The sequence below is a fragment of the Corvus cornix genome, chromosome 7 (assembly GCF_000738735.6).
Source record: "Corvus cornix cornix isolate S_Up_H32 chromosome 7, ASM73873v5, whole genome shotgun sequence".
Taxonomy (NCBI): domain Eukaryota; kingdom Metazoa; phylum Chordata; class Aves; order Passeriformes; family Corvidae; genus Corvus; species Corvus cornix.
The window spans coordinates 8,403,678-8,429,335 of NC_046337.1; the positions used below are offsets into that span (position 1 = coordinate 8,403,678).

Sequence of the window (25,658 nt, forward strand, 5' to 3'; positions counted from 1 at the left end):
ATTACACCTGTAATGGAGAACAGAGAATATTTGAGCTCTTCATAATGGTTGTCTGTCAAACAGCAGGCCAAGCACAACAAACACTGTCTTTTCTTGTCAGCTACTCTTGCATCTGATTGCAAGAATTCTGATTGAATATTTAATTACTAACAGCAAACATTTACCACCTTTTACATGCATTAAGTCCCAGAATAAACTTTTATTTTACAAAATAGAGCCCAACAGAATGGTGACTTACTGGACAGAATCTCTGCTAAATTGGTCAAACTTTTTTAGCCTGGTTGTACTGGCCTAGTTTTACACCAGGCTAAGAATGAGTCCCATTTTATATTTCTCCAGATAAGTCATGGCAATTCAAGACTTGCACAGAAGCATTACAGCACCAAACCACAGACATTTCCACACCAAATAACCAAGCTGCTTTATGGTTTTCTTTTGTGTAACTATGGAAAGTCTATTAAGAAGGCAGTTAGCAAAATATGTATTATAATCAAATATTAGGTATTTCCCTTGTCAATTAAATTACAGAGGCTAACTTTAAAATAACATCCTTCCTTAAACTCCTTATGATTTAAGATAACATTGCAAATAGTAACAACAAAAATGGGATGTGGTTTACAAAAGTGGAGCAAAAGTGAGCAAACAAAAAATGCACATGTAACTCAGTTCCACTTCCTTTCATGCTGCTTTAGTTTGCTATTCACAACACAGAGCTGTGACTTATTGTTCTTACTCTTCCCTTTCCACAGCCGAATTTATAAAAAGAAAGCTTTTTCATTGTTTTTCGTAATTTTTCACCAATAATTCGCCAATAGACTGAATTACAACTAGCTGAAAAAAATTTAATTCTGCCGTCTGCATCTCATGAAAACTGACATGAACTGTTAGTTTTGAGAAATCTTGCCAAAATTTACTGCAGTATTGAAGCCAGAACTCCATAAACATTTTTTAAAAGGCGGGGTCTTGACTGTCACTGATTTCAAAAGCTGCTTTTGGCAAGTGGTAAATAAAATTCAGCCAGGAAATTTTTACTTCACTGAAGTGATAAAAGGATTATATTTGGCGTACAGCTGTCAGTACATTTTTTTCCCCATATAAAAATTGCACTGAGATTGTTATGTACTGAAAACAAGCAGCACAGAATTAAAGGGCCCTCAAGCTTTAAAATGGCAAATAGCATGGTCCTCCCCAAAATTAATTGAGCTAACTGCCCCCAAGAACACAACCTATTCTCACAATCCAAGGCCAACGCAAGCAAGACATTCAGAGAAATCAGCGTTCAGCATGACAAATTGCTGGTGCAGAAGACAGCTTGCAAATCTTTTCTGGATGGCAAAAACTTTGTTATCAACCACTTTTATCAATGTTTTCTTCTTTATTACACATGCAATACTTACCTCTTCGAGGAGTTTGGTTTTTTGCAAAATCTGCTTGTTCAGAGATGCCACCTTCCTTCTGTGTTGCTGGGCAGCTCCAAGCCTTTCTGGTCGCTCCTCAGCAGAAAGCTCAGATTGCTGAAAAAACAATAACAACAGCCTTTTGGACCTCCCAACATTGTTTTCTGCTTCTTCAGAAGCTTAAGAAACACCGAAGTGGGACACACCTTATAAAAAACTGTGTTCCCCTGTCCAACAGAATGAACCACCGATTCATCTCACATCAAAATAAGGAAGCAGCTAAACAACTGAATTATATTCCAAAATTTACAAGTAAAGTAAGCTAAAAAAGTCAGGTGCCCTGGGACAGGTGGAAATGCTACAGTGTACTAGAAGACAGACAATTTTTTTGCATCAGCATTATGGTTAAACCTGGTAGAGTTCTTAAATGGAAAAAATGTAAGTGTACTAAAAAACACATTAAGCCGTGATATTCACTGAACTTGTTGAATCAGAGATGTTGTACACCCCAGTAAGTAGCTCCAGAATTTTCAGAAGCCTTGAACAATAGTGGATTTAGATTCTGAAACAGAGGCTTGGATGCATCTTTATGGTGAATGACAATGCCATACTCAGTGTGGTAGATACATTTACCACTGAGGTTTTTTTGTGTGTGCAGGTGTACTATTGACACCAGCCTTTGAGAACTACTCCATCCAGCATGCATTGCCAAGAGTGTCTCATAAAATACATAAGGAAGACAGCAATCTGGATCCAGTCTCTGGTTCTCCCTGGATTGTGAAAGCAAAGCTGACAGAAACATTCTTTATCAGAAATAACATACATAATAGAAATTGTGTATTTGCAGTAGACAAAAGAATCATTAAAAACCAGCAATATCTTGATGTCTAAGGGATTATTTGCCTAAAAATTATTTGTACCTTTTGCAAGTCCTCACTTTAACACTTAAATCCATCCATTTTGGTAATTTTCTTCATGCACTCAGACTTCTTTTTTCCACTTAATCCATTTTCCAATATTTCATTAGAAAACCAGTTAATTTTCAAGTACCTCAAGTGCTAATTTATAGCCTGTCAAAGACTTCAATACTAAGTGCTTTTTGAATAATTACCAAATGTTGACAACTGCTACAATGCATAATCATAGAAAATGCTACAAGAAGTGTGATAAACTCTTCACTCATATTTGCTCCTGGTTCCACTCTAGGCAGATGGGTAAGCTGCTTAATTTTAAATGAAAATAAGAGGCAAAACCTGTTTTCCTCCTCTCCATTTTCTGTGTTATTCATATTGAAGAGCAGCTTAATGATTTGTTATGTTTTTACATCCACAGCAAGAAAAGACCAATCCTGACATCTTAACCCATCAATCCACAGGCTTGCTTTCCTTTTGGAAGTGCCTCTAAGCAACACCTGTAACCCTGAACCACTCAACAAATACACATTCAGTCTTACTTACTCCTCTCCTTATTTAGTCAAACCACATTCCTTCATCATGTTATACATTCCAAAGCCTCATCCTTCTCACCACACATTAGCCTTTTACATGCATAAGATACAAATGGAGAAAAATGGAAATGCAAGAGAAAGAAACATGAGCTAAACCAGTCTGAGACTGATGTTTGCAAAAACAGTAAAAATCCATACACTACAGCTTTGGCATTAAATAAAAAAGGATCATATTTCAAGAAGTGAATTTTATAGCTTGCTTTTTGAAAATGGGAAAGAACCATCACCCCAATACAGAGGTTTCTGCAGAGAAATCCTGGTCTGCAAATGAAAAAGACTGGGGTGAGCATCATGCAGTCACTGTGGGCTAAGCATCCATTCTGCAACAACACTGTAGCTTTAAAGTTATCAAGGATGTGGGTTCCAACTTGTGGAGAAAAACCCATCTTTCAGCACAGAAGAAAGCAAGCACAAATTATAGAAGCCACTTTGCTTTTGACCTTTTTGTTACCTGATCTCTCACTACACTGAAACAGCAGTTGCCTCGTGAGCATAGTTTAAGAAGCTGTATTTGAGCACTAATCTCTCTGACTGTTTAAAGATGATCAATTTGCTACTCATTAATAATTTTCTGCCAACATTTTTAGAAGGTGAGGGACGACACTGAAATCCTCCAGTTCACCCAGCAAGTTAACATGGGAGCAGAGGAGGGGCAAATGCAGAAAACTGTAAGCATTGATCTTGTGCAAAAATGCCTCTTGTAAGAAAGGTCCTGGCATATGGCAACATCAGACCCAGAATTTGGGTTGCCAGCTATCTTCACTGGGCTTGTGGATTCTGTTAAGACTCTGGTGGACAAATAAGCACTGCTGTGTTTCTCAGGCTATGTATAGTTACCTTGGGCTAAGATTATTAGAATTATATCCAAACATTGCTGATGTTTCAATAAACTCTTTGATAACTTCCTTAATTCTTTTCCTAGTACATGCATACATGCACAGAAATTTTATTTTTTTTTTTAATCACATTCGATAGATTTGAAGAGTGATCTATTTTTGGTTTGACTTGAATCAGTTCTTACTTTCCAGAGTATTAATCACTGTTCTACTATAATAGTCAAGGTCCTGCTGCCTTCTCTCAGAACAGAAGAAATGTAACATTGAAATATGACCCTTGAGCTTCTATTCTTCCAATCTTTTATAATAGAGAAAGGCCAAGAATTTGCTGTTGAGCTATAGGGTTTATCTCCAAAATGGGAAAGCTCCATACCTCAAATGTGTCAACAAAAAGGAAGAAATATGAGAAGACTATTGGACAAGTAAGAGCGACCTATAGCTCATATCTGGCAGTGATGTATTATATGCATTAATTGCTTGAAAAGCCAGATTTTCTTCTCACATTACTGCAAAAAACAGTCACAGTTCAACACAGTAACTGGAGCAAACACACACATTTAATTGCTTTGAATTCTCAAAGCAACAAAAGTTTGGATTTGATGAAATGAAACTCAAGATCCAGGGCATGACTGAGAACTGGAGTCCAGTGCAAGCACCTGGAAATCTGAGTGGAGGAGGCCTAGACTTTTCTCTGAGCAGGCCCACAGAGCTGTATGTCTGTGCTTAACACTGAACATTTTAAAACACATCCAGAATTTAGGCCTGTAGTTTGAATAGATAAAACTCAGGCCCTTCTTCCTTCATTAAAGCCTTTAGGCAGGTGCTTAAACCCAAACTAGTCATTAATGTAATTCAGGGATGTGTACTATCACACCAAAAGCCTGTGTATGTTTAAATCTCTTTAAAATAAATTCTGGCTGTGCTGCTACCCACAGCATGTATTAAAAAGTGTGTTTCAAGAGAATCATGGCAATGAAGTTGGCAGCTTAAGGCCTAAATTAACAAGCTATCAAACACCACATGGTTAAACCCACTCAGGTAACACACTCACCTTCTCAGCATATTCAGACACAATTTGCTTGATCTCATCTGACTGGAGTCCAACAATCTGGCCAACTGTGCTTGCTGTCAGTTTGCCCTGCAATTGTATCAAGAAAATGCTTGGAGTTTTGGAACTGCCTGTACTTTTACATGCCAATTTCCAGTAAGATCTAATTTTAAATAGAAATTTGCGCAATGGGTAAAAATCTCTAATCATAAGGAAAGTCCAGGAAACATTTCACCCCCCAAACATAATTTTGCTGATAGAAATTTCTCACTAAAATCTTTTTAGCAAATTTTTATTAGTATTTCAGAAACTTATTTTTTATTCTTTATACTGAATTTTGCATTTGCAGTCATAAAACTCTAAGCATGCAGGCACATGCAAGAATTCACCTTTAAACTGCATGCATGTATAAAACCAGTTTTCAAACAGAACTGAATTCTACAATGGATTTCAGTAGAAAGCATGTCAAATCAACTCTGAGACTAATTATTACCTTTTCTTTCATGACTCCAACATAAACAGAAACAATGTTTAACAACTGAATTTATTCCCAGTGCTTTCACCCAGAAATCAAAGAACAGACTACAAATTCCATTATATCATTAAACACAATGAATTAAGAAGATACATATCCAGTATCACATATCCAGTATTTTCAGTGTCTGACACTAATGCTGTTGTTTATAAATATTTATCAAAGCTCTGAAAAGCACCTTGAAAGGCATAAAATTTTCCTCCACTCTCCTCAGTAAGAAGATTATTCCTCTGAATAACTTCACAAGATGAACAAAGTAAGACAGTGCATCTTGGGTAGCTGCAGAGTGATATCTTTCCTCTGAAATTCTTGTAGAAATCATTTGAAAGAGGCACTTATTTATATTGTTGTTATCATTTCAAGGCAAATGATGAACTAATTAGCCTTGTAAAATTTACTGTCTTGCTGATTCAACCATCTTTTATGCACTCTCCTTTTGAAAATTTAAACACAGTCATTTCCAAGACTTCAGACCTGAATCAGCAGTCTGATTTTAGGAATAATTACCACAATCAACCATAATTTAAACAAATCTGTATCAGTTTTAAATGCTACTGACCTCTTCTGTTGCCATTGCAGCCATTCCAGTCATCAGAGTTTTAATGCGAAGCTAGAGCAAAATATGAAGAATCACACATAACAATTTAACTTTTATTATTTAGCCTTTTTCTGTCAGGGACACATACATATAATTAGTATCATATAATGCGTTTTAAAACATGTAGTGGGGCACTAAGGCTGTGAAAGTTAAAGAAGAGGCAGCTAAAGTTACCAAATTTAAGGAAAATTTCTTATAACAGTAAACATTCACTCAGATTATTCAGCTCCCACTGTCAACCAAAAATCAATCTTTTAAAAAAATGCTCAGATTAAAAAACAAAAAAACAAACAAACAACAAAAAAAAAACGGTTTTTGGGTATTAAACATCAACAAACATTAATTCTGTGCGTCAATTTCAGGCTCCCTGTTCTCCTGTGGGAAGCAACTCTCACTTCAACTAACCATGAAAATTTTCCTTCTTTTGGAGAACAACTGGGCAGTGAAAATTGGTGGGCAGTGAAAGTAACTCCCATGCCTACTGTGTCTGGGGCTCACCTCTTCAGCAGCCTGAAGGTCATCTTCATCACAAGGCTCAGCTTTCCCTGCTGCTGCAAGCCCTGGAGGTAGCACTGCTTTTTTATCTTCAGCCTTTTAAAAAAAAATTAAGACATTATTATACCTAGTTCCAATATTCTAAAGTGTTAAGAAAGACATCAAGGAGAAAACTGGAAGGTAGCTGTTCTGTTTATATGAATACATTTCAGCTACTGGAACATCCTCACACTCAAATCATGCCAAATGTAAGCCTCCCTGATTTCTCACAAGTATTCCAACTGTTCCAACTGTGCCTCTGGCTTCCTATGGACTCATCTGGTCCAAAGATTCCTTATTCCACAGCCTTCTGAGAGCTACCAATCTCAGGAGACAACCAAGAATATGGTGCCTACTACACAGGACAGGACTGAAAACTTTTTTTTACATAAATCGTTTTTGCAACTTAATATTGGTGTAACAAACGTACAACATAGAAAGTGCAAACCTGCCTGGTTCAGTTAGAAGAATTCGTACCACTGAAGTAAAGAGAACTGGGGACAGCCAGACTCAATTTCTAGGTGACTCTACTGCACCACTAACCTATTTCACTGTCCACTTCTGCCTTACTGGAGATTCAGTTTCCACAACAATCATGGTGAATGTCTAATATACAATATCCCAAAGGCAACAGAATTTTTGGAGAAACAAAGTGAACTCTATAAACATGACTAGTGGTTACTCCGAGGGAGTAAAAAAAATCTGAGGAGAAAACAGGCATGCTTAGGTTGGGAAATATCTCCATTTATAAAAAATTAAATGTGAAATTTGTATGTGGAATATTGAAATAATAAAGAAGAGCCACTTTAATCTACTCAATGTATTGTTGGGTCCATACCATGCTTAATGTATTATCTTCATTATCTCTGCCTATAATACAAACTTGTAGCCAAATTAATATCTGCACTGAAATAATAAAACTGCAGGTAGACTGCATTTTAAGGACGTTTTAAGATTCCATAATCATCAAAAGCACAGCAAGGATGTTACTTTTCAAGAAGAACAATGATTTATTTATGCCATGGTATCACTTTTCTCTATCACATTAAACAAACTGTTTCATAATAAATGTCTGCAATATTTCGTACCAAGTTGAATGGTTCTTTGAAAAGAAAAACCCTTAAATGGTCACATCATAGAACACTCAGTTAAAAAATACTCACTAAACAGACCAGATATGTCATTACCTAACAGTAAAAATCAAATCAAAACAAATACAACATCCAAACTCTCTTTCTTCTAAGCAAAAAAAAAAAAAGTTTGCAAAATGTGATCTGTGAGCAGAGATGAAGGAAATCCTTTAAAAAAGGGTAATCAGTTCCACCTTTCACAGCATGCAGATTTTTAGTTCCAGTTAGCCATTTTTAAGATCTGTTAATAACAGAAGTTATAGCTGTTTATTCTGCTGTTTTCTTTTAAGATTTAACAGTAACTAACACTTCAACAATGCAGGTCTTCCCACAATTTGAGTATTTTAAATTAGTACATTTTTTACCTGTTCTGTTTTTCCTGCTTGTCTGCTGAATCCGTATCTCCTAAAAGAACAATAGCAACATGAAGGAAAAATACTGTTGTTTATGACTTTCACAAATACATTAAGTTTCTATCAGTTTTCAACATAAGATATGCACCAAGAGCCAGGACTAAATCAGTTTTGAAATGTTTCAAGGAAACTAAATAAGCAGGTACTGGAGCATATTTACAGAATGATTTCAGATCCATCTACTCCTTCCATCATGATTTGCAAATCTTGACTTTCCATAAAATACTGTCATGTAAAGCTCATGAAGGGAAAAAGCAATGCCCTCTTCCCATTTGAAAGTTAGTTCTGAGTTATTACACTACACTCCATGTCCGTGTTAAAAGGAAAGTACTCAAAACAAAGAGACAAAAAAAAAAAAAATCTAAAAATGTATGGCTTTAGGGGAAAAGAAGCCTCAGAAGATACAAAATGGAATTCAAATGTCATCCACACTTGTTAAGTATTAAGAGCTCAGAGAGCAGACAAGCTGTCCTTACCACTAAACTGTGAAAAGAAAACTGGAAATACAAACCAGAAATGGAAGCTCTGTAACTTCATTTTTATATGTTTGGAGAGCTCTCAGTAAACCAGAGGGACTTTCAGAGATAATGGAAAAGTGAAAGCCTTGGTAACTTTGTTTCTGAATGAAAGTTTGCAGGAAAGTAAGAAGACAAAACATTCAACCATGATTCAGCAACTACATGAGAACTAGAAAAAGAAGCAACAGCAACTGCAGCTCCTTTTTCACCAAATTTTCATCAGATTGCTTGCAAAAAACCAATATTGATTGACACACACTACCTGGAAGGGTCGTGAATTTAAGCCATTTTTATAAAGAACAAGTATGTTAAAGAAACATACCCTAGTAGGAGTATAAAACTTGAACTTGGTCTCCCATTGTACAAAATACGGTTCACACATACAAGGACTGTCCAGTCCCCAAAGAATTTACAGGGTAATTAAACAAGATTGGAAACCAAACAGGAGTAAATCTGAAATAGTTCAATTCTAAAGTAGTAGGAAAAACCCTACCACAACCCAAATGTTATCTGTACTGCTTGTAATACACACTACAAAACCCACAGAGAGCTAAATGAAGCCTTTCACCTGCCATATTCCAGAAGTGTAGCATGAACCTTTGATTCCTCATCCAGCAGTTCCTCAGCTCCCGTCTGACGTTTGTATTTTCTCTGGGGTTTGTAAACCTCCTGCAAGACAGTGAATGAATTCAGAGCTTGTAAAAGGGTTTTCTAAAATAAATGAGGAATTGTTATCTAGAGTGATATACACACTGTTTGCTTTCCAACTCAATATACTTACCCGAATAAACATCCTTCTTCACCTTCTCTTTTTGGAATTACATTGTAAGATCTTACTGAATTGATTTCTAAGCAATTTGCTACAGAAACTGTCTAAGTTTAAAAAAAATTATAAATTACTATTTAACATGGAACAATGTCTCAGCCATCTCCTCTGCCATGTTTGAAAGAATAATAAAAAGTAACACACTCAACATCTATTAAAATGATTTGGCTAATGCCAGTGTCTAGAAATGTTACCTCCTTTGTGAGTTAATTCTCTTTTTAAACTCTGATTAGTTAATTAAATGCAATTATTATTTACTCAATGATCACAGGTTACAATGGAATTAAAGCAGATTTTATTATAATTTAAGGAACAAAAATGTCTCAAGAAGTTTGGTAGTAAAATTACTTTAATCTCCTTCTATCCCAGTGTAATCCAATATCTGGACAACAGCCCATCAAATAAAACAAGAACTCACAATTACTATTTTGTACTGATAGAGCTGCTTCCAATTTAAAAACAAAAGGAAGAATATTTCTTGCTTGATCTGACTTTCTGCACTGTGCAAACTATTATTTTCAACAAACAATTCCTGCACCATAACACAGCTGAAATGGCTTTCCATCATTTTCAAATATGTAATCCCAAAGTGGAGATTTCAAACAAGTGAAAATTGACAATATTCCTTGGCAGGCTTCTCCTGAATTTGTCTGTTGCTTTTTACAATTTTTACTTCATTTCTAATCTTAATTTCTGTCATCTTTACTTGCAGCTATTCAATCTTGCAGCATTTTTGACTGTCACATGAAAAAGCTTTTTATGACCAAGGATCTTCCACTAAATGTACTTTCACATCTACAGAAAGGCAATGTAAGTCATAAAGGTAATTACTTTTTGGTACTTTTATGGTGGCATTCTATTTTATACCTGTGCTATATGAAGTGTAGGCATCATACCCTAAACATTAGTCTGGGCATCAGGTAACTGAGCAGTTGAACAAAACCACTGCAAGATAACCTCAATTCACCAGCCAGTCACCTTTCAGTAGCAGTAGTCCTTATTCTAATGACCATTACTGATAGTTAACATTCCCTTTTCCAGCCTCTAGGCCCGATCATGACCATGAATCTTAGTGTACTGTCCCTTTGAGAAAAAAGGGTAGGTCCTTAGATCAGTTATAATAACGAATTCAGACAACAGACTCATCTTTCATACTTGCTGATCCACTTTGAGGAGAGTGGATTTCTCTTCCAGTTCCAATGCACAATGATTTAAAGGTGACCTGTGGGAACCCAGAGTGCAGACAGTATTTCTCTGCCTGTTTTGAAGAATTTTACCCCCTGAACAACACTGGTTTTGACCTGCGCCCTTGAAAAAAACTTCCTACTCTTAGAGAAGAACTAGAAACTACACTAGTGTAAATTAGGTGATAGACTACTATGTAAGATTGTCACAGGGTGAAAAATTTAGAGGTTTTGGGTTTGTTAATGTAGTAAATAGATAAAAGCAAAAAACATCAAAATGGAGGATTGTTGTAATTCTCCAAACCTCCTTCTTCTTCTTCTTCTACTACTCCATATTCTGCAGTAAAAGTAGTTTGGGATGATTGGACAAAGAATTCCACAGTTCCTGTCCTTGTTACTGAATAATTGGCAAAAAAGTAAAAATAATGTACGTTTTCAGTAACCATTGGTTAATTTACCTTTAAAAAGGCTGTGTAATCTTGATAATTCAACTTTCTCCTGTATTCTCTGCTCTGTGCTATGTCTGGATCACGCCAGTGACTCTTTTCCTCTGATAAGACTTAATAAACAACTATCAAGAAGCAGCGAAGGCTGGGAGTCCCTGTTTGTGTCTCAAACTCCTGGCAAGGACTTTAAAAACTCTCTCCCATCAGGAGAGGTTTGATTATGGCATGATCTGTGTCAGTGACCTGCAAAGGAGCCTTCATCTAACAGCCACCTTCTCCTCCTTCCAGTTCCTATGGATAGATGGGAAAGCTTGTGAACATTCTGCCTTGAAAATTCATTCTGTGTGTTCTTCTAGACTGCACTCATGCCTTAATGCCTTAAGAGGTCTCATGAACTAATCTTTCATTAAGAAGATCAGGTGCCAGCTGTAGAAGACATGATCCTAACAGAGCTCGTACATTTAGGGAAAAGGTATTTGGCTAATGATACCCTGAGCAATGATGAACAAAGGTAAAAACTTCATGCACCTATAAACTAGAGATCTGTGAGACAGAGTAGAAGACAGAATACAAATTAATAGAACATGAACACTAAGCCCTGAAAAATTCTGATTCTCAGTAACCAAAGGGAACCCTTCATCGCTGTTAATCAAGTATCTTCTTTATTTTTTAAATTATTTTAACATTTAAATTTACTGAAAATTTTAGGTACTGGTGTCCCATAACAGCATTGTGATTATTTTGTTTCTCTCTTCAGTGACAAGATCAAGATCAGCCACTTGGATAGAGAACCTTTAGTGCTATTTAAGGACAGTGCAGGTAAAGGGCACACTTGAAAAATTAGGACAATTATTCTGAAATTGAAAATAAGCAGAACCCCAATGAATTTCAAGTGGTACTTGATAGAATACATATTTGTAATTTGCTTTCTCACACAGGTTTGCATTGTCTCTCAGTTTAAAGGGCTATACAGGTGGATAAATGATGCAATGATACCTATGTTCAGGGGGAGCTAACTTCTAAAACAGAAAATATGTCTCACTGGAAAGGCAAGCGTTTCTAGTTGGAGTAAAAGACTCACCGTAAGTCTGCTAATAATTAAAAAGCTCAATCAAATCATGGGGAACAATACTTTAGAGACTGTAATTGAAATTTCCAAAGCAAGGACAATTATTCAAACATTAACAAAGGAGTTACGCTTGTCATTACCTGGAGACTTGCCTTGCAATGTTGTTCTATAAACACATGCTGTAATTCAACCACATATATTAGGCTCAGTAGCACTCAGGTCATTTGCACAGAATAACAGCTCCCTCCCTCCAAAACCTGACAAAGAGTAAGGTGGCTTGACTGGTACACTACACACCCTTTCATATGGCTCCTTACACCAGCACTGAGCACCTCCATCTGTGCATGAGGAGCTCAGGGTGCCTGGCTAGAGCTGTCTGAAAAAGCACTGATTTTCTCAGGAGAGCAGGGTTTCACCATCTGTTGAAGAGCCTTGGAAATGTCCCATTCAAAGCAAACCCAGATTTCTCACCTCTTGTCAAATGCTAGCTTGGAATTTACCAAGATGGTCCAAAAAATCCCCAAAACCAGTAGCGAACTACTGAGAGTCAGAAATGGTGAACTGATGGTCCCAAGCAAAGAGGGAAATTAGAAAGCAAGGACAGAAACTCCAGTGACCAGCCAGGCAGCTGAATTCAAGTATGAGTGAGAGAGCTTACATATTTTATGTGCCACACTCTGTCACATTCATGAACTAGGTTTCAAAAATATATACAAACAGTTTACGCAAGAGTTAGACGATTTGCATGTGAAGAGGGAGAACACAGCTGAGATCGCCTCTCCCAACCAACATCTGCTACTTGAAGAAAACATTTCTGAAGTAGGGTGTGTACTTTCATTGCTAATTACAAGAAGTTAAAAAGTCAGGTTTTGAAATGAAGGTAATTGAGATCATCATCATATTAACTAATTTCAAGACAAATAGAACAACTGCTGATAGCTTTAAATACATTTCAGTGTGCTGAGTGTTTAATAGTCTGTAAGCTACCTTGTGACTTTTGTTTGATAGTGTGGAATTCCACACAGTCTGTGCAGGCAGTTGATACGGTTTATCTACTCGTACAATGCACACCTAAAAGGTTTTCAATCTAATATATTGGCATTCGAGACCTGTTCTAAGAATGAAACTCAACATGTAACTTAATTGGGATCTTCTCATGAGAAAACCCAGGATTGGCTGCATAAAACAGAATTAACCACCTCCATTTCATTAGTAAAATCACTTGCTTCTTCATCATAGAAAAAGAAATCTAACATACTTACAAAGATATCAGTAACCGTTTTGATCACCTTCTCTTTTCTTTGCATGAATTCATCATCCTGAAAGACATTAGTGGAGGTAATTAAAAATACCAGGAATGGAGATTAAATCTCAAACATTCTAACTGTTCTGTGAAACAAAGCTGTCAAATACTTTCTGAGCTGCCCAGTGATTTGGTGAAATGTTAGTGATTTGCTGTAACACAGAAAAGTACCTGCTTCTGCCATCAGATGGTAGGTAGGTCATTAAAACTGTGTCCAGATCAGCAGCCCTTCTGCTCTCTGCTTAGGCAGTACCTGACACAAATGCAATCCCAGCCCACTACTGGGCTCTCCAATCTTTACTACACTTTTAAGAAATGAAGCTGAGATAGACTTGATATGGAAAAGAGAAGCTTCCTGTAACTGTTATTTTAGTTTTTAAGCATTAACAATAATAATTTAAAAAAAATCAAAATCAAAACCACGCCAAGTTAATAAAATCTGTCTATCCCAATACTAGGGACATCTACCTTTAATCCTGTTACTAAGAGACAAAACTTGGGTTCTACATGTTAAACATGGAATTGCCTTGTGATATGTATGAACAGAATTGATGGCTTTGCACTACAGGCACATATCCAAGGTCATTCAATCTCTCCTCCTCTACCAAGGAAACTTCGTATCATTGCTGAAGAACAGTTCAGTTTTTGAATGAACTTTTTTACAAATCTAGTTTTCAAGAACGAGTTTTGGGGTTTGGATACAGAGAGACAATAGCTGCCTTTCAGCACTCTGAAAGAAACCCTAAATTATGGAGCATAAACAGTATATTAAGTCTCAGTTAGCTACATCAGCTTCTCCACAGCATGCTGGGTGTTTCTGAACAGCTAGAATGACAAAAAAATACCAAATATTGCAGAAAAACTAAGGCAATCATTAAGCAAAAGTTAACCAGAATCTACAAAATTTCTGTCACAATAATGCTTAAACTTTTTCCCAGATGAATTTGTACAGGATTCCTTTAGGACTGATTCATAAAACGATTGCAAAAGCAACTCTGGTAAAGCATGCAGATTTCAGAGCTGTGGGGCTGGTACTGCAATTGAGTACTTGACATACTATCACAGAAACAAGAACTGTCTTGATCTTACCTCTGGCAGTCTGTGAGTTTTTTGAAACTGTGATATAGAGTAAGAACGGACATAATCTCCCATTTCTTCCCTTGTTTCTATTGCACGCTTTACCAGCCACTGAAAAAAAAATTGTACCAGCTGAAAACAGAAGAATAATAGCAGCAAACACCAAACTACTGCATAATTTTTAATACATTATAAAAGCTAAAAGCACATTTTAAGCACAGAAACAAGAAGATGTGATTTATTTGTAAACATGGAAAATCTTTGGCCTAATCCTAACAAAATGTGTCAGCATTTGCTACTTTATAAACGTCACATTTCTTCTTCTGTGCATATGTTTCCTCTGTGCAATTCTCCTATTATAGATCACTCACTGGTTTAAAAAACTACAGCTCCACCATGAAAAGACGTATCTTCAAGCCTATGAAATGTTCATGAAGAACCACATGCCTATGCAAGAAAAAAGACTTCTTCTGACATTTATAAGACCACACAAAAAGCCACAAAATATTGAAGTACATTTTAAACAATGTTGGAGGAGATAAATCTTGCAGGCTGTTGACAGCCTGTGCAGGAGGTCACAGAAGAGATGAGATCAATCGTGGGATCCAAGTTTGAACCAGCAACTGTTTCCTGTGCTATAACCATGAACCCCTGGAAAGTGAGGGGAACATGATGACAAGAGATGAAAATGCTGACTATTAATTACCAAGCACATCTGAAAACAAGACTGTGTACATACTTTTGCCTCTGATCATAAGCAGAATTTATTAGGAAGAACATTTCTGCCCATTGGTATATCTGTTAGACTTTTTTAAATTTTTTTTTTTTAAAGTTCTGCTACAGTCTATGGCAGTGAGCCAACTCAGCCTAATTTCTTCCTGTAGGGAAGGATCCATCTGAATTCTTGCACAGTGCAAGAGCTAATGGGACACAATGCCAGGCTGAAGAGCAAGCTTTTGTATTATTTGGAAACTGATTTGAGATCTACAGATAGCAAATAGAATCTTGAGTTTAACAGGGCATTGAATAAAGTGCCATTATCAAATACATAATTCCTACGTGGTGTAGCCAGCATTTCATATTTTGCATGGTCTTTTTCAGAACATAGTATACTGGTGACACCAATAAGTTTTCCTTGAAGTCTGATGAGGATCCTGCAGTATGTGGAGCAGGCAGAACTTCACAGAGATCTGACAGAAAGCCACATTTTTTAAAGAAAGATCCTCTACATACCAAAAACTAAGCCCATCAAAAAAGAACATCATTGCCAAGTAGGGGTCAGCTCTACCACTACTGGCCAGCTACAAATACCAAGACTCACTGCTCTTGGGGAAACCCAGAAGTACATTTCCTCCCTGCTTCTCATTGCCAGAGGCAATATCCCAAACCAGGATTTGGAATAAAGCAGGTGAGAGAAAATAATACCTAGTGCTATAGTTTTTACAGCAGGAGCAATATATTTCCTGTGAAAGAAGCCTTGTGTTTGATAAATGTAACCATTCACTGCCATCAAGTGACCAGGGCAAGAAACTCACCTGGGTTGAATTTTAGTTTTAGGAAATAGAGTTCAGAAGTAAAAACTCACATTAGCAAGATACCAACTTCCCACTTTAGGCAGCATCACCACAGCTTGAAAGCTGTGTAAGAGTAGCACACACCACAGAATGTTTTGTGGGGAGTGCAGTTAAGTGTGGTTTTCCTCAGGAGCTCCTACTAGAAGATAACAGGAAAGAGCACCAGGAAGTTTTCCCCACTTCTTACAAACCAAAATTTAGATTCAATTCTTACTCACTAAATTCCTTCACAGACATGAGGTAAGGAGATATTTAATGGAAAAGAAGCTTCCTTAAGAGTCTTCATTTTGCCTATCTGTCAAAGATACATTTCTGTGTGCAGATGAAAGGAAAATCAAAAAATGATAACAACATGCCAAGGATTCTCAAAATACCACATGTAACTGGAACACATCAAGTGTTAGCTTAAATCTTAATAAACTTGAGAACGATGCACGTGGTGAGTTAGTGGTGCTCAACAAATACACAGTAAGAGGATCACTTGTCAGAGCACAGTTTTTCAGTGATATGAAATAAGGATGAATTATGCCTAAAGAAATGACCCCAGTGGCTTTTGCCTTATTCATGTCCTTCTGATTCAAGGTCTATCTGCACAACTTACTCCATACGCTTAAAGACAGACCTAAGGTATTTGTTCTATTTCCTAGTCTGGCAAAGAGGACTATCAGAGTCCACAACAAGATTAAACTTTGGCTTCTTTAAGCAGCCATTCCACAATAGGCACAATCTGACTCCATGGCAAAGAATTTAGAGTTTGTTTTCTAAATGTGAATCAAGCAATACTTAAAAATTCTATCATCCATAATGTCACTTCATTCTTTAAAAACATTAATTCAAACTACTTCTCTGTGATTATTTATTCCAAAGTTAAATAAAGAGCCAAACAATAATTCAAAGCTTTGTTATATTTTTTATGCAAGTTTTATGGCCTTTTTCAGCAAAGTATCAATACACCATGAAATTATTACCTGAACAACAGGAAATATATGAATGAAATCCAGTCCCTGGATCTGATGTGGTTCCAAACGATGTGGACACTTCATTTTTGGTAACACTGACACAATTTTTTCAGTTAAGGCACTATTATAAAACAACAAAAAGACAGATGTATATATGCTACAATTTTCTTTTGTAAATTACAAATTATTTTTGCAAACACAATAGTTCAAAGATTCCCTCTAGTGGCTTCCACTATATATACTGAAAAGCAATCAAACTATTTACAACACAGCTTTTACAGGCACTATTTATATCATCAGTCTGTGAAGAGGTGATTAAGCCCGACTTACAGGCTCCTACCTTGGAAATTTAACTATTACAGAAAATTTCAGGATCTGCATGTCTGGACAGATGAAATACCCATGTAAGATACACCTACAAACACCTTTGCACGTTTTAGTGTACACTCAATATGAAGAGACAGTAGCTTTAAGAATAGTTACATTAAGTAAGAGATGTGCACTCCAAGGAAGTCCAGAATCAAATATAAGAACTTAAGACTTTATTTAGCAGAACTCACAGAATATATCCTGATGTTACTCCTGAAACTTTATGAATTTAAGTACATACTGCACTTAAAATCTAAATACACAGTACACTTTACATACTTTTCAAGTGACTAAAACTGAATTGGCAGCAATCTCATTCTAGAGCTCAGTAAGAGCTGGTTAAGTGAAAGGATTACCCTGCCACAAGGGATCCCTCTGCAAGAAATTCATCCTGTTTCCACTGAATACCTAATTTTAGGGCAAGAATTTTTTTGGCTACCAATGTTGACAAGTACATTTTTAAAGCAGGTGTCACTACTGAGGATGAAAACTTTACTAGGAAAACCAAAGCTATTTCTCCATGAAGGAAAAAAATTAACTGGTCCAGTATTGACCTCAATGATATTTAATACTGTCCAAAAGGACAACTAAGATCCTGGAAGAACAAAAGGGGATCAAGAGATATGAGACAGTGACCAAAATCTGGGAATAGAGCCTGAAACATTTTACTTCCTGGAGGGAAGTGAAGCACAATCAAAGCCAGGGCAATTAAAACAAAAGCTATTTATCCAATGTATGTTTCCATGTTTATTTCAGCTCAGTAATTAAATAACAGGACACCTTCACAATGCCTTTGGAATAATAGTGAGAAAACACAGTTTAACTTTTCCTTATCTTGAGAACACCACAGAAGCCCTGAGCCTCTACCAATACAAACATTACATGGACATCAAAACAGCCTATGCTACTGTCATACTGAACACTTTAGATTTACAAATAAATCATTGTTGCTGTTTTGGGAGAGGAGCCTGGTTTTTGTTTTGCCAATTTTGCATCCAGTCAGCTGGAAAAATAACAGAACACTTTGAGAACAACTTAACTATTTCCTACCTGGTTGTTCTTAAGGATAACAAAGATAAAAAACTACCACCACCATCTTCATTCATGGTCTCTACTTAATTCTTTGCAGTCAGCAATGCTTTATGTAGTTAGTTATGCATGATGATTTGAGTGTCTCCAAATGCAATTGCAATACCCACAAATATTTATTTTGAAAAGCCGTGTAAATGCTCCATGACTTTCAAGAAAACAACACAGAAAGATTTCTTTTTAACTACATTGAGTAAACAAGTCTCTTCATGCCACTGTAATTTGTCAGGCTAATCTTATTTCCTGGAAATTTTAATTATGGCTCTTTTATCACAGATACACATGAAGAAATAATGGAGTTTAGAATGTGTTCCCTATCCCAGCAAAAACAATGTCTATAACCTCCCTGGTACAGGAATTAGCTGGCTTATGAGCAAATTCCATGCCTAAGAAATGAATCAAAACAAAATGTTCTCATTGGGTCACCCTGAGAAGGAAATCCTCCTCCTCAGTATGGGGCAGGTAACTATTTTGGCAACAGTGACATGCTTTAAATTCTGTTTGCTGATGCCTACAATTCCAACCCAGAACCATAAAAGGGAGTCAGAGGTTATTTACACAGCAGAACTGCAGACACATGAAACTCAGGGAAGGTCTTCTAATGTTGCATTCCAACTTCCAGCAGCGTGGTCTCCCTCTGCCCTTTGCTTTGGCCTCTGCATCATCCCCTTGTGCCAGCACAAGCATCTGTGCAGCTGCACAGAGAACCGGATCCAGGAATTCATTCATGTTAAAACTATTTTCTTTTTTTTTTCTTTTGGGGTGTTTTGGGTTTTTTGGGTTTGGTTTTTTTGGGGGGAGGGTAGGTTTTAACCTGCATCAGCTCCCAATTCAGTTCAGTGTGGAGCCAACAAATGCTTTCAGTGCTTAGTAGGGATATAAGAACATTGCAGCCCAGTGGGAATAGCCCTGCCTTTTCCGAAATAAGCTTCTTTCTGGTTTTAGGATTTGTGGAACTACAGTCTGAGAAACCCAGAAACCCATGCAACGTTTTGTAAACAGGCAGTCCTCAAAAGCAGGAAATTTAAACTAAAACTCTTTCTTAGAAACAGAAAAATAGAAGGTAACTTCCGCCTCCCCACCCACTTTTTATTTTCTAAGAAAAAGAAGAAAAATCCCCCACTTGCCATTTAATCAACTCACATTTTTTGACCAATAGTAGAGTTTTCCTGAAATAATAAATCCACGTCGATATCGAAGCTGCAGGTAGTGATACACCACGTCATGCCTCCCACCACCTGGCAAAGAAGCAACAGCATTGTCAGGGCCACTTTAAACTGAAGAGGTAAACCCAAATACATCTTCGAGGCTTTATTTATTTTAGAAACGACATCTCAGTAATCTCTCCATGCTCAGTATCCTCTCTGCTCTAAGACAGACTGAAATACATGGCATAACCATATCAACTTCATACAATACTACACATAATGCACAGGTACCAGAAGACAGAAACCAGCCCAGCAGTTATTGACAATCTAAATTCCTCTTTTAGCTTTATATATTAGTTTTGAAACAGCTCTCAGATTGAAAAAAGAAAACCAAACAAAAAAAAACAATGGATACAAAGCAACAGTATGTTAAATGTCATGACCTCTAAAAAGTGACCATATCAAAATTTTATCAAGGGTCATAATTACTGCAGTCATATATTTACCTCTTTATATACATCTTTGCTACTATTACTTCTTGCTTGCTGACATATGCAACACAAAGTGCTAGACACAGTATCAGCACAGCAATGGAAATCCCCAGCTCTGTAGAAATCTCTATTTCAGGCCCTATTCTGACATACGCATATTTAAACTCCTGAGCGATTTCATCAACTTTACATAAATATTTAAAGACAACTTTTCATAAATATGTGCAAAATAACCTAAATGTATGCAAAGGCAAAGAAGAGAAAAAGGGATTAAAATGTGGAGTAACTTGACAACATCATGCAGCAAATTAGGACCCCGTGTTTCTAACAAGGTTTCTGACACATCACCCCTCTCACGCTCCCCTCTGGAACTGATAACCTACATATCCCTTTTGCATTAGCAGCGTGATCGTTTTCAGCAGCAGTGGTCATTTCGGTGAGGTTGGGCACTGTCATGAAATGGTAACTTTGCAATCGTATTTAAGTAAGTGTAAGTGATTTCTACACATAAATGCAACAATGTTACCTCCTAAGGCAGTCTCCTTGAAACTACTCTCTCTGTGAGCAGACACTCCTGAGCAGCTACTGTTAGCAATACCAAGGAGTTTGAATAAAATAAAATTGCACTGCAAAGTAAGGCTGTGCTATGATCAAAGACAGAGCAGAAAACAGCAGAGTCCATTTCAAGGCTGCTGTAGTTCTGTGTTTTCAAACCCTGGTTCAGGAATTTCTCACAGAGTCAGCACTAAAACAATTCAGAAATCTCTCTTCAACCTGAACTTTGCTCACTCTCAGTATCACACACTTCCTGTCTAGGACAATGAAAGGTTAACAAATATGATATTCTATAGATAAGTAAAAACAACCCCAAAATAATCTCGCCAGGCTAACTGTTCCATTCTTACACAGACACTTCCTCATTTCTCATCAATGTTGTTTTTAAAATTACCATGCTATCTCCACATATCCTAGCTATTCTAACTGCTGTTGAGAGAGGGAGGAAAATTCCCTGTACACAATTCTAACACAGGCCATAACACCCACAATAAAAGCAGACAGCAGTTGGTTTGCATCCAGTTGTCTCCTCTAAAACAGGCCTTGCTGCACAAAATTGTCTTTCAAGACTGAGGAGGTCCTGTCTGAAACTAGGTCATTTGCAGAATTATTCACACAGGGAAGCCTCACAGGTTGCAAATGTCTCTTATAAAGTCACCTAGAATTGCTAAGCAAACTGGCAAAACATATAAGCCTCATACTTAAAAAAGGCATTGAAAAATATTGTGCTGGCCTCACCTTGTCAAAGGGTGATAACCCCTTGATTCTTGCTCGAAAATATCCAGCAGCCACCAACAGTTCCAAAATTTCAGTCAACTTGATGTTTTGCTCCTCATCTTCTCTTGTTTCAACCTGACAAACAAACAACACAACACTAATTCAGCTTTTCTCATTCATTTGAGGAATGAACGTTTTCTGAACTTAACCTTGGCACAGATCACGTACCAGAGAAAAACCTGTCTTCTATGAGCAACTTGGTTTAATGCTAAAACTGTTCATTTGAAAGACATGAAAGAAACAGGTAACACATTTCTACATGGATTTAACATCACATATTTTCACCCAGCTAAATGCTTTTACTGATCGAACTCCTGGTCCACTGCTTGCCTCCAGCTAGTGAGATTGTCCTACTGCCATAAGGCAGTTAATTTATTCTCCATTTCGCACATTTCATTCAATTTCAGGGTTCATAAAATCACACGCCTCAATTTAACCTCTATCCCAGCTGAAACAGGACACGCTTCTATAATTCTTCTACAAAAACAGGAGGACACGCTCACATGGAATTCCACTTTTTGGGCAATGCAATTTCAAAGCACAGCAGTAACAAAAAGTAAACTGTGACGGGCAGCCCGGACAGCCTCAGTGCTCCGAAGCCTCACCACCACAGCCAGCCCGTCCCAGTGCTTTTGTCCCCACCTTACAGGATGAAACCCCACAGCTCCGGGGATACACATGATTTCCTAGAGGCACAGGGCTCCCGAACACCTCGGCCCTAGGCCGGAGAGAAGGTAACAAGGCATCCCCCGAGAGCTACAGGGACCCACCTGCACACCCTTCCCACCTCCAACCCTTTGGGCACTCTCTTCCTCTCCGCTCCCTCCCAAGGGAACCCGGCGAGCCCAGCTTGCAGAGGGGACGCGGGAAGCGGTGGTGCACCGAAGGTGACCCGCACAGCGCTGCCGGCAGCCCCACAGGCCTCCCCGCGCCCCCCGCGCCCAGCCTGCTGCGCAGCACCGACCCCCGCGCTCCCGGCGAGGGCCGGGAACGAGGGGAAGGAGCAGCCGGGGATCCCGGGGACACCGGTGCAGCGGGGCCGGAGCAAGAGCTGCCGCGGCTCGGCAGCGCCCGGGGGACGGGCGGCTGGGAGAGACGCGGCTCCGGTACCTCCTGCGGGGCCTGGCGCTCCTGTCCCCGCGGGACCCCCATCGCCCTCCGCCGCCGGCCGCGCCGCTGTCACGTCCGCTCCCCGCCGCCGCAGCGCCCCGGCGAAGGGGTGTTCCCAGCCGGCGGCTGCCGGGTTCCCCCGGCCTCGCTCAATGGTTCGCCCGCACCCTTCTTGCGTACAAGCGCATCCGGGCCGTGCCATTCGCGGCCGAGGGGGTGCGGGGAAAGGAGGGCGGCGGCTCATGTGACTGACGGGCTGCGCGGAGCGCAGCGGCCGCGGCCCCGCCCGCGGGCTGCGCCCTTGGGGGCGCCCCCGGGTGCCCCCGTGCGTCCCCGTGCCCACGGCCCCTCAGAGCACAGCTCCTCCCCGCCGGCACCGCGGGCCCCGGGCCATTCCCGTGCGCGGCGTTGCCCTTCTCCCGCCGCTGTTTCCTTTTTTTTTTCCCTTTTGCAAGGGGTCCTGAGGCCTCCCGCCAGCATGGAGGACAAGTTAACTGAGTGCTCTGTGACTGCGAGGCGCCTCACGGCCGCTCATGCTCCACAGGGCGCTGACACTTCTCACTGCCAGCCGTATTTCCTTTGGTGACCGAACAGCTGAAGGGGGGTTTAATTCTGTTTTTTCTCCCCTGCACACAGGTCCCGGAATCACTTAGGTTGGAATCCCAGAATCAATTAGTTTGGAAAAGACCTCTGAAATCACCAGGTCCAAGACTGAACACCACCATGTCAACTGGACCATGGTACCAAGGGCCATTTCTAGGCTTTCCTTAAACACTTCCAGGGACGGTGACTTCACCACTTCCCTAAGAATAGAGCTCCTTCCCCTCGTTCCCAGCCCTCGCCGGGAGCGCGGGGGTCGGTGCCGCGCAGGAGGCTGGGCGCGGGGAGGCCTGTGGGGCTGCCGGCAGCGCTGTGCAGGTCACCTTCGGTGCACCATCGCATTCATTCCAATATCTCATCATGCTTTCTGTGAAGAAACTTTTGCTAATAACCTAAACCACCCCTGGCACAGCTTAAGACTATGTCCTCTCATCCTGTCGCTGGTTTCCTGGGAGAAGAGCCCGACCCCCACCTAGCTGCACCCTCCTCCTTCCAGGGAGTTGCAGAGATTGAAAAAGTCACCCCTGAGCCTCCTCCAGGCTAAACACCCCCCACTCCCTCAGCTGCTGCTCATCAAACAGTCCCATGCTGAGGAACCCCTGCAACAGGTGCTGGCTCTACCTCCCAGCGGAGGGCACATCAGGGGGCCATGTCTGAGCATCCCCTGGTGGGAAGGTGGGCACCTGAATGTGCTGGAGCCTGGCCTCCCATCCTGGGCTTGGCAGCACCGGGCAGACCCTGATGGGTGTGCTGGGGTCTGGATGCTGTGCCCAGGCTGGTTGCCAACACACGCTGGATTCATGAATAAAATCACACCAATGCACAAGGATTTGATGGGCTGAACAGCCTGGTAGCAAACCATGGCAGTATTCATGGGTAGCATTCTTGTTGGCGATGGCTTCAGAAATACCTGACAGGGGTCTCTTTTCAAGTCTATCACAGGTGTTCTGTTTCCAGACTCTTTGCCACATAGAGTATTAAAAAGAATAACCTTGCACTCAGCTGTGGCTAGAAGCATCTCAAGAAGGTGAAGGAACAGGAGAGCAGTGTTCCCATCCTTTGGACGGCAGCAGAGCATACATGAGCCAGTCCATTCTGACTGCTGCCCTGACAGAGTGATCAAAACAATAGTAACAATAATAAAAGTAAAAATAGGCCAGACCAGCTCAGGCCTGGTTTAACCACACGCCACATCTTAATTAGAGCTGCAGAACACTGTTCCACAGCCCCAGAGGCTAATGTGGTCACCACAGCAATACGGACTGTCTGTGTTTTGTCTGTCTTCTCCTCCCAGAGAACTGTACGTCTCTAATTTGATTGCCATGCAGAGGAAGACTGAAGCCAACGAAAAGCAGGGACAAAGAGAAGGGTTGAAACAGGAGAGTGTTAGAAGGGATGTAGACAACCTTCAGACGCACCAGCAAGTACAGGTCATAAGGGAACTGCTGAGAAGAAACATCAACTTGAGAAAAATTTTCCTGAGCCATGATATGGTCATGAAATTCATTTCCAAAGAAATACATTAAAGAAAAAGGAAAAATAAAAAGCCAAAAGTAGTATAAACTAGGGGCTTAAGTAGTAACTGAGTATCAGACAAGGGAGGGAATTAACCTACCCCAGGAAACAGAACTGTTTCTCTGGCTTTTTAAAGCACAGTAATCCAAAGGAAGGAGACAGGGCTAATTAACTCCTATGAACTTTAAAACTCATGCAACTGGCCCCCAAAATCACAAAGCTGGCCTGAAATGATGTAGTTACAGAAATGTAATAGGTTGTTTTAATTTGCTCTATGTCTATGAGACCACAAGGACTGGAAACATTTTTCTCCTTTATAGGCTGGAATTTTCCTTCTGTTGGTATGTAGTTAGGAAAGAAAAAGGAAAGGCACAAAAATACAAAAATCTATGGTCATTACAACTCATCTTGGATCACTTGAACCTCAATACAATACTTCTCAAAAGCACTGCTTCCCAATACCTAATTGTGATGTAAATTCACTCAGTTACCCAGACAGAGCTGTTGTCCCCTATGACATTTGGATAATCAATCTTCTAAATACCACTTAGGTTTAAGAAGAGTCCCAAGAGGGTTACCATCTAAAAAAGAAAAACCTCCCTTCCTTCAGGTTTTTAGATTTTGTGCTTGCAAATCTCTAGCAGATTCAACTTAGGCTTTGTTTTCCCTTTCCCTACTTCATTTTGATCTGTGAAGGTAAGTGAGCTCTGGTGCTTGGTGCAGCTGCTTTCAACAATCATGTCTTGAATTTCCTTTTTCATTAATCTTGATCCCATGAAGCTGAGCTGAAGAGCTTCATCCTTTTTTCATACAGCCATGTGATTCATTTCGCTGTTCAGCCTGGACTTGCGACATCATCAAACTCAGTCACCACTGAAAATGTAGCAGTAGGTCTCACTGTCTCTTCTAGCACATATTTGTTTCTTTTTGTAATAAGAATAAAAATGTGTGATGGAGTTGTAACAGCAACAGGAAGGGTTCCACTCTTTGTAGAGCAGACACAGTTAGATAAACAAAGTAACTTAAGTAACTTTCCAATGTTTTCTATGC

General features: G+C 39.3%; 1 protein-coding gene across 2 annotated transcripts in view; it reads right to left on the minus strand.

The window, feature by feature from the left end:
* CCDC93 (coiled-coil domain containing 93) overlaps nucleotides 1-25,658 on the minus strand; it is a 71,019-nt gene that overhangs the window by 13,553 nt on the left and 31,808 nt on the right. The window contains exons 1-12 of one of the 2 annotated variants that reach the window (XM_039555451.1): nucleotides 22,494-22,710; nucleotides 21,345-21,458; nucleotides 19,556-19,650; nucleotides 16,964-17,075; nucleotides 14,434-14,532; nucleotides 13,304-13,360; nucleotides 9,085-9,185; nucleotides 7,951-7,990; nucleotides 6,420-6,512; nucleotides 5,883-5,933; nucleotides 4,792-4,878; nucleotides 1,398-1,514 (exon numbers count right to left, since the gene is read on the minus strand). In XM_039555451.1, coding sequence (XP_039411385.1) covers nucleotides 1,398-1,514; nucleotides 4,792-4,878; nucleotides 5,883-5,933; nucleotides 6,420-6,512; nucleotides 7,951-7,990; nucleotides 9,085-9,185; nucleotides 13,304-13,360; nucleotides 14,434-14,532; nucleotides 16,964-17,075; nucleotides 19,556-19,650; nucleotides 21,345-21,458; nucleotides 22,494-22,535 — 1,008 coding nt within the window. In that variant the 5' untranslated portion in view covers nucleotides 22,536-22,710. Of the gene's footprint in view, nucleotides 1-1,397; nucleotides 1,515-4,791; nucleotides 4,879-5,882; nucleotides 5,934-6,419; nucleotides 6,513-7,950; nucleotides 7,991-9,084; nucleotides 9,186-13,303; nucleotides 13,361-14,433; nucleotides 14,533-16,963; nucleotides 17,076-19,555; nucleotides 19,651-21,344; nucleotides 21,459-22,493; nucleotides 22,711-25,658 lie in introns of those variants that run through there. The other variant, XM_019290495.3, reaches the window with a different exon arrangement.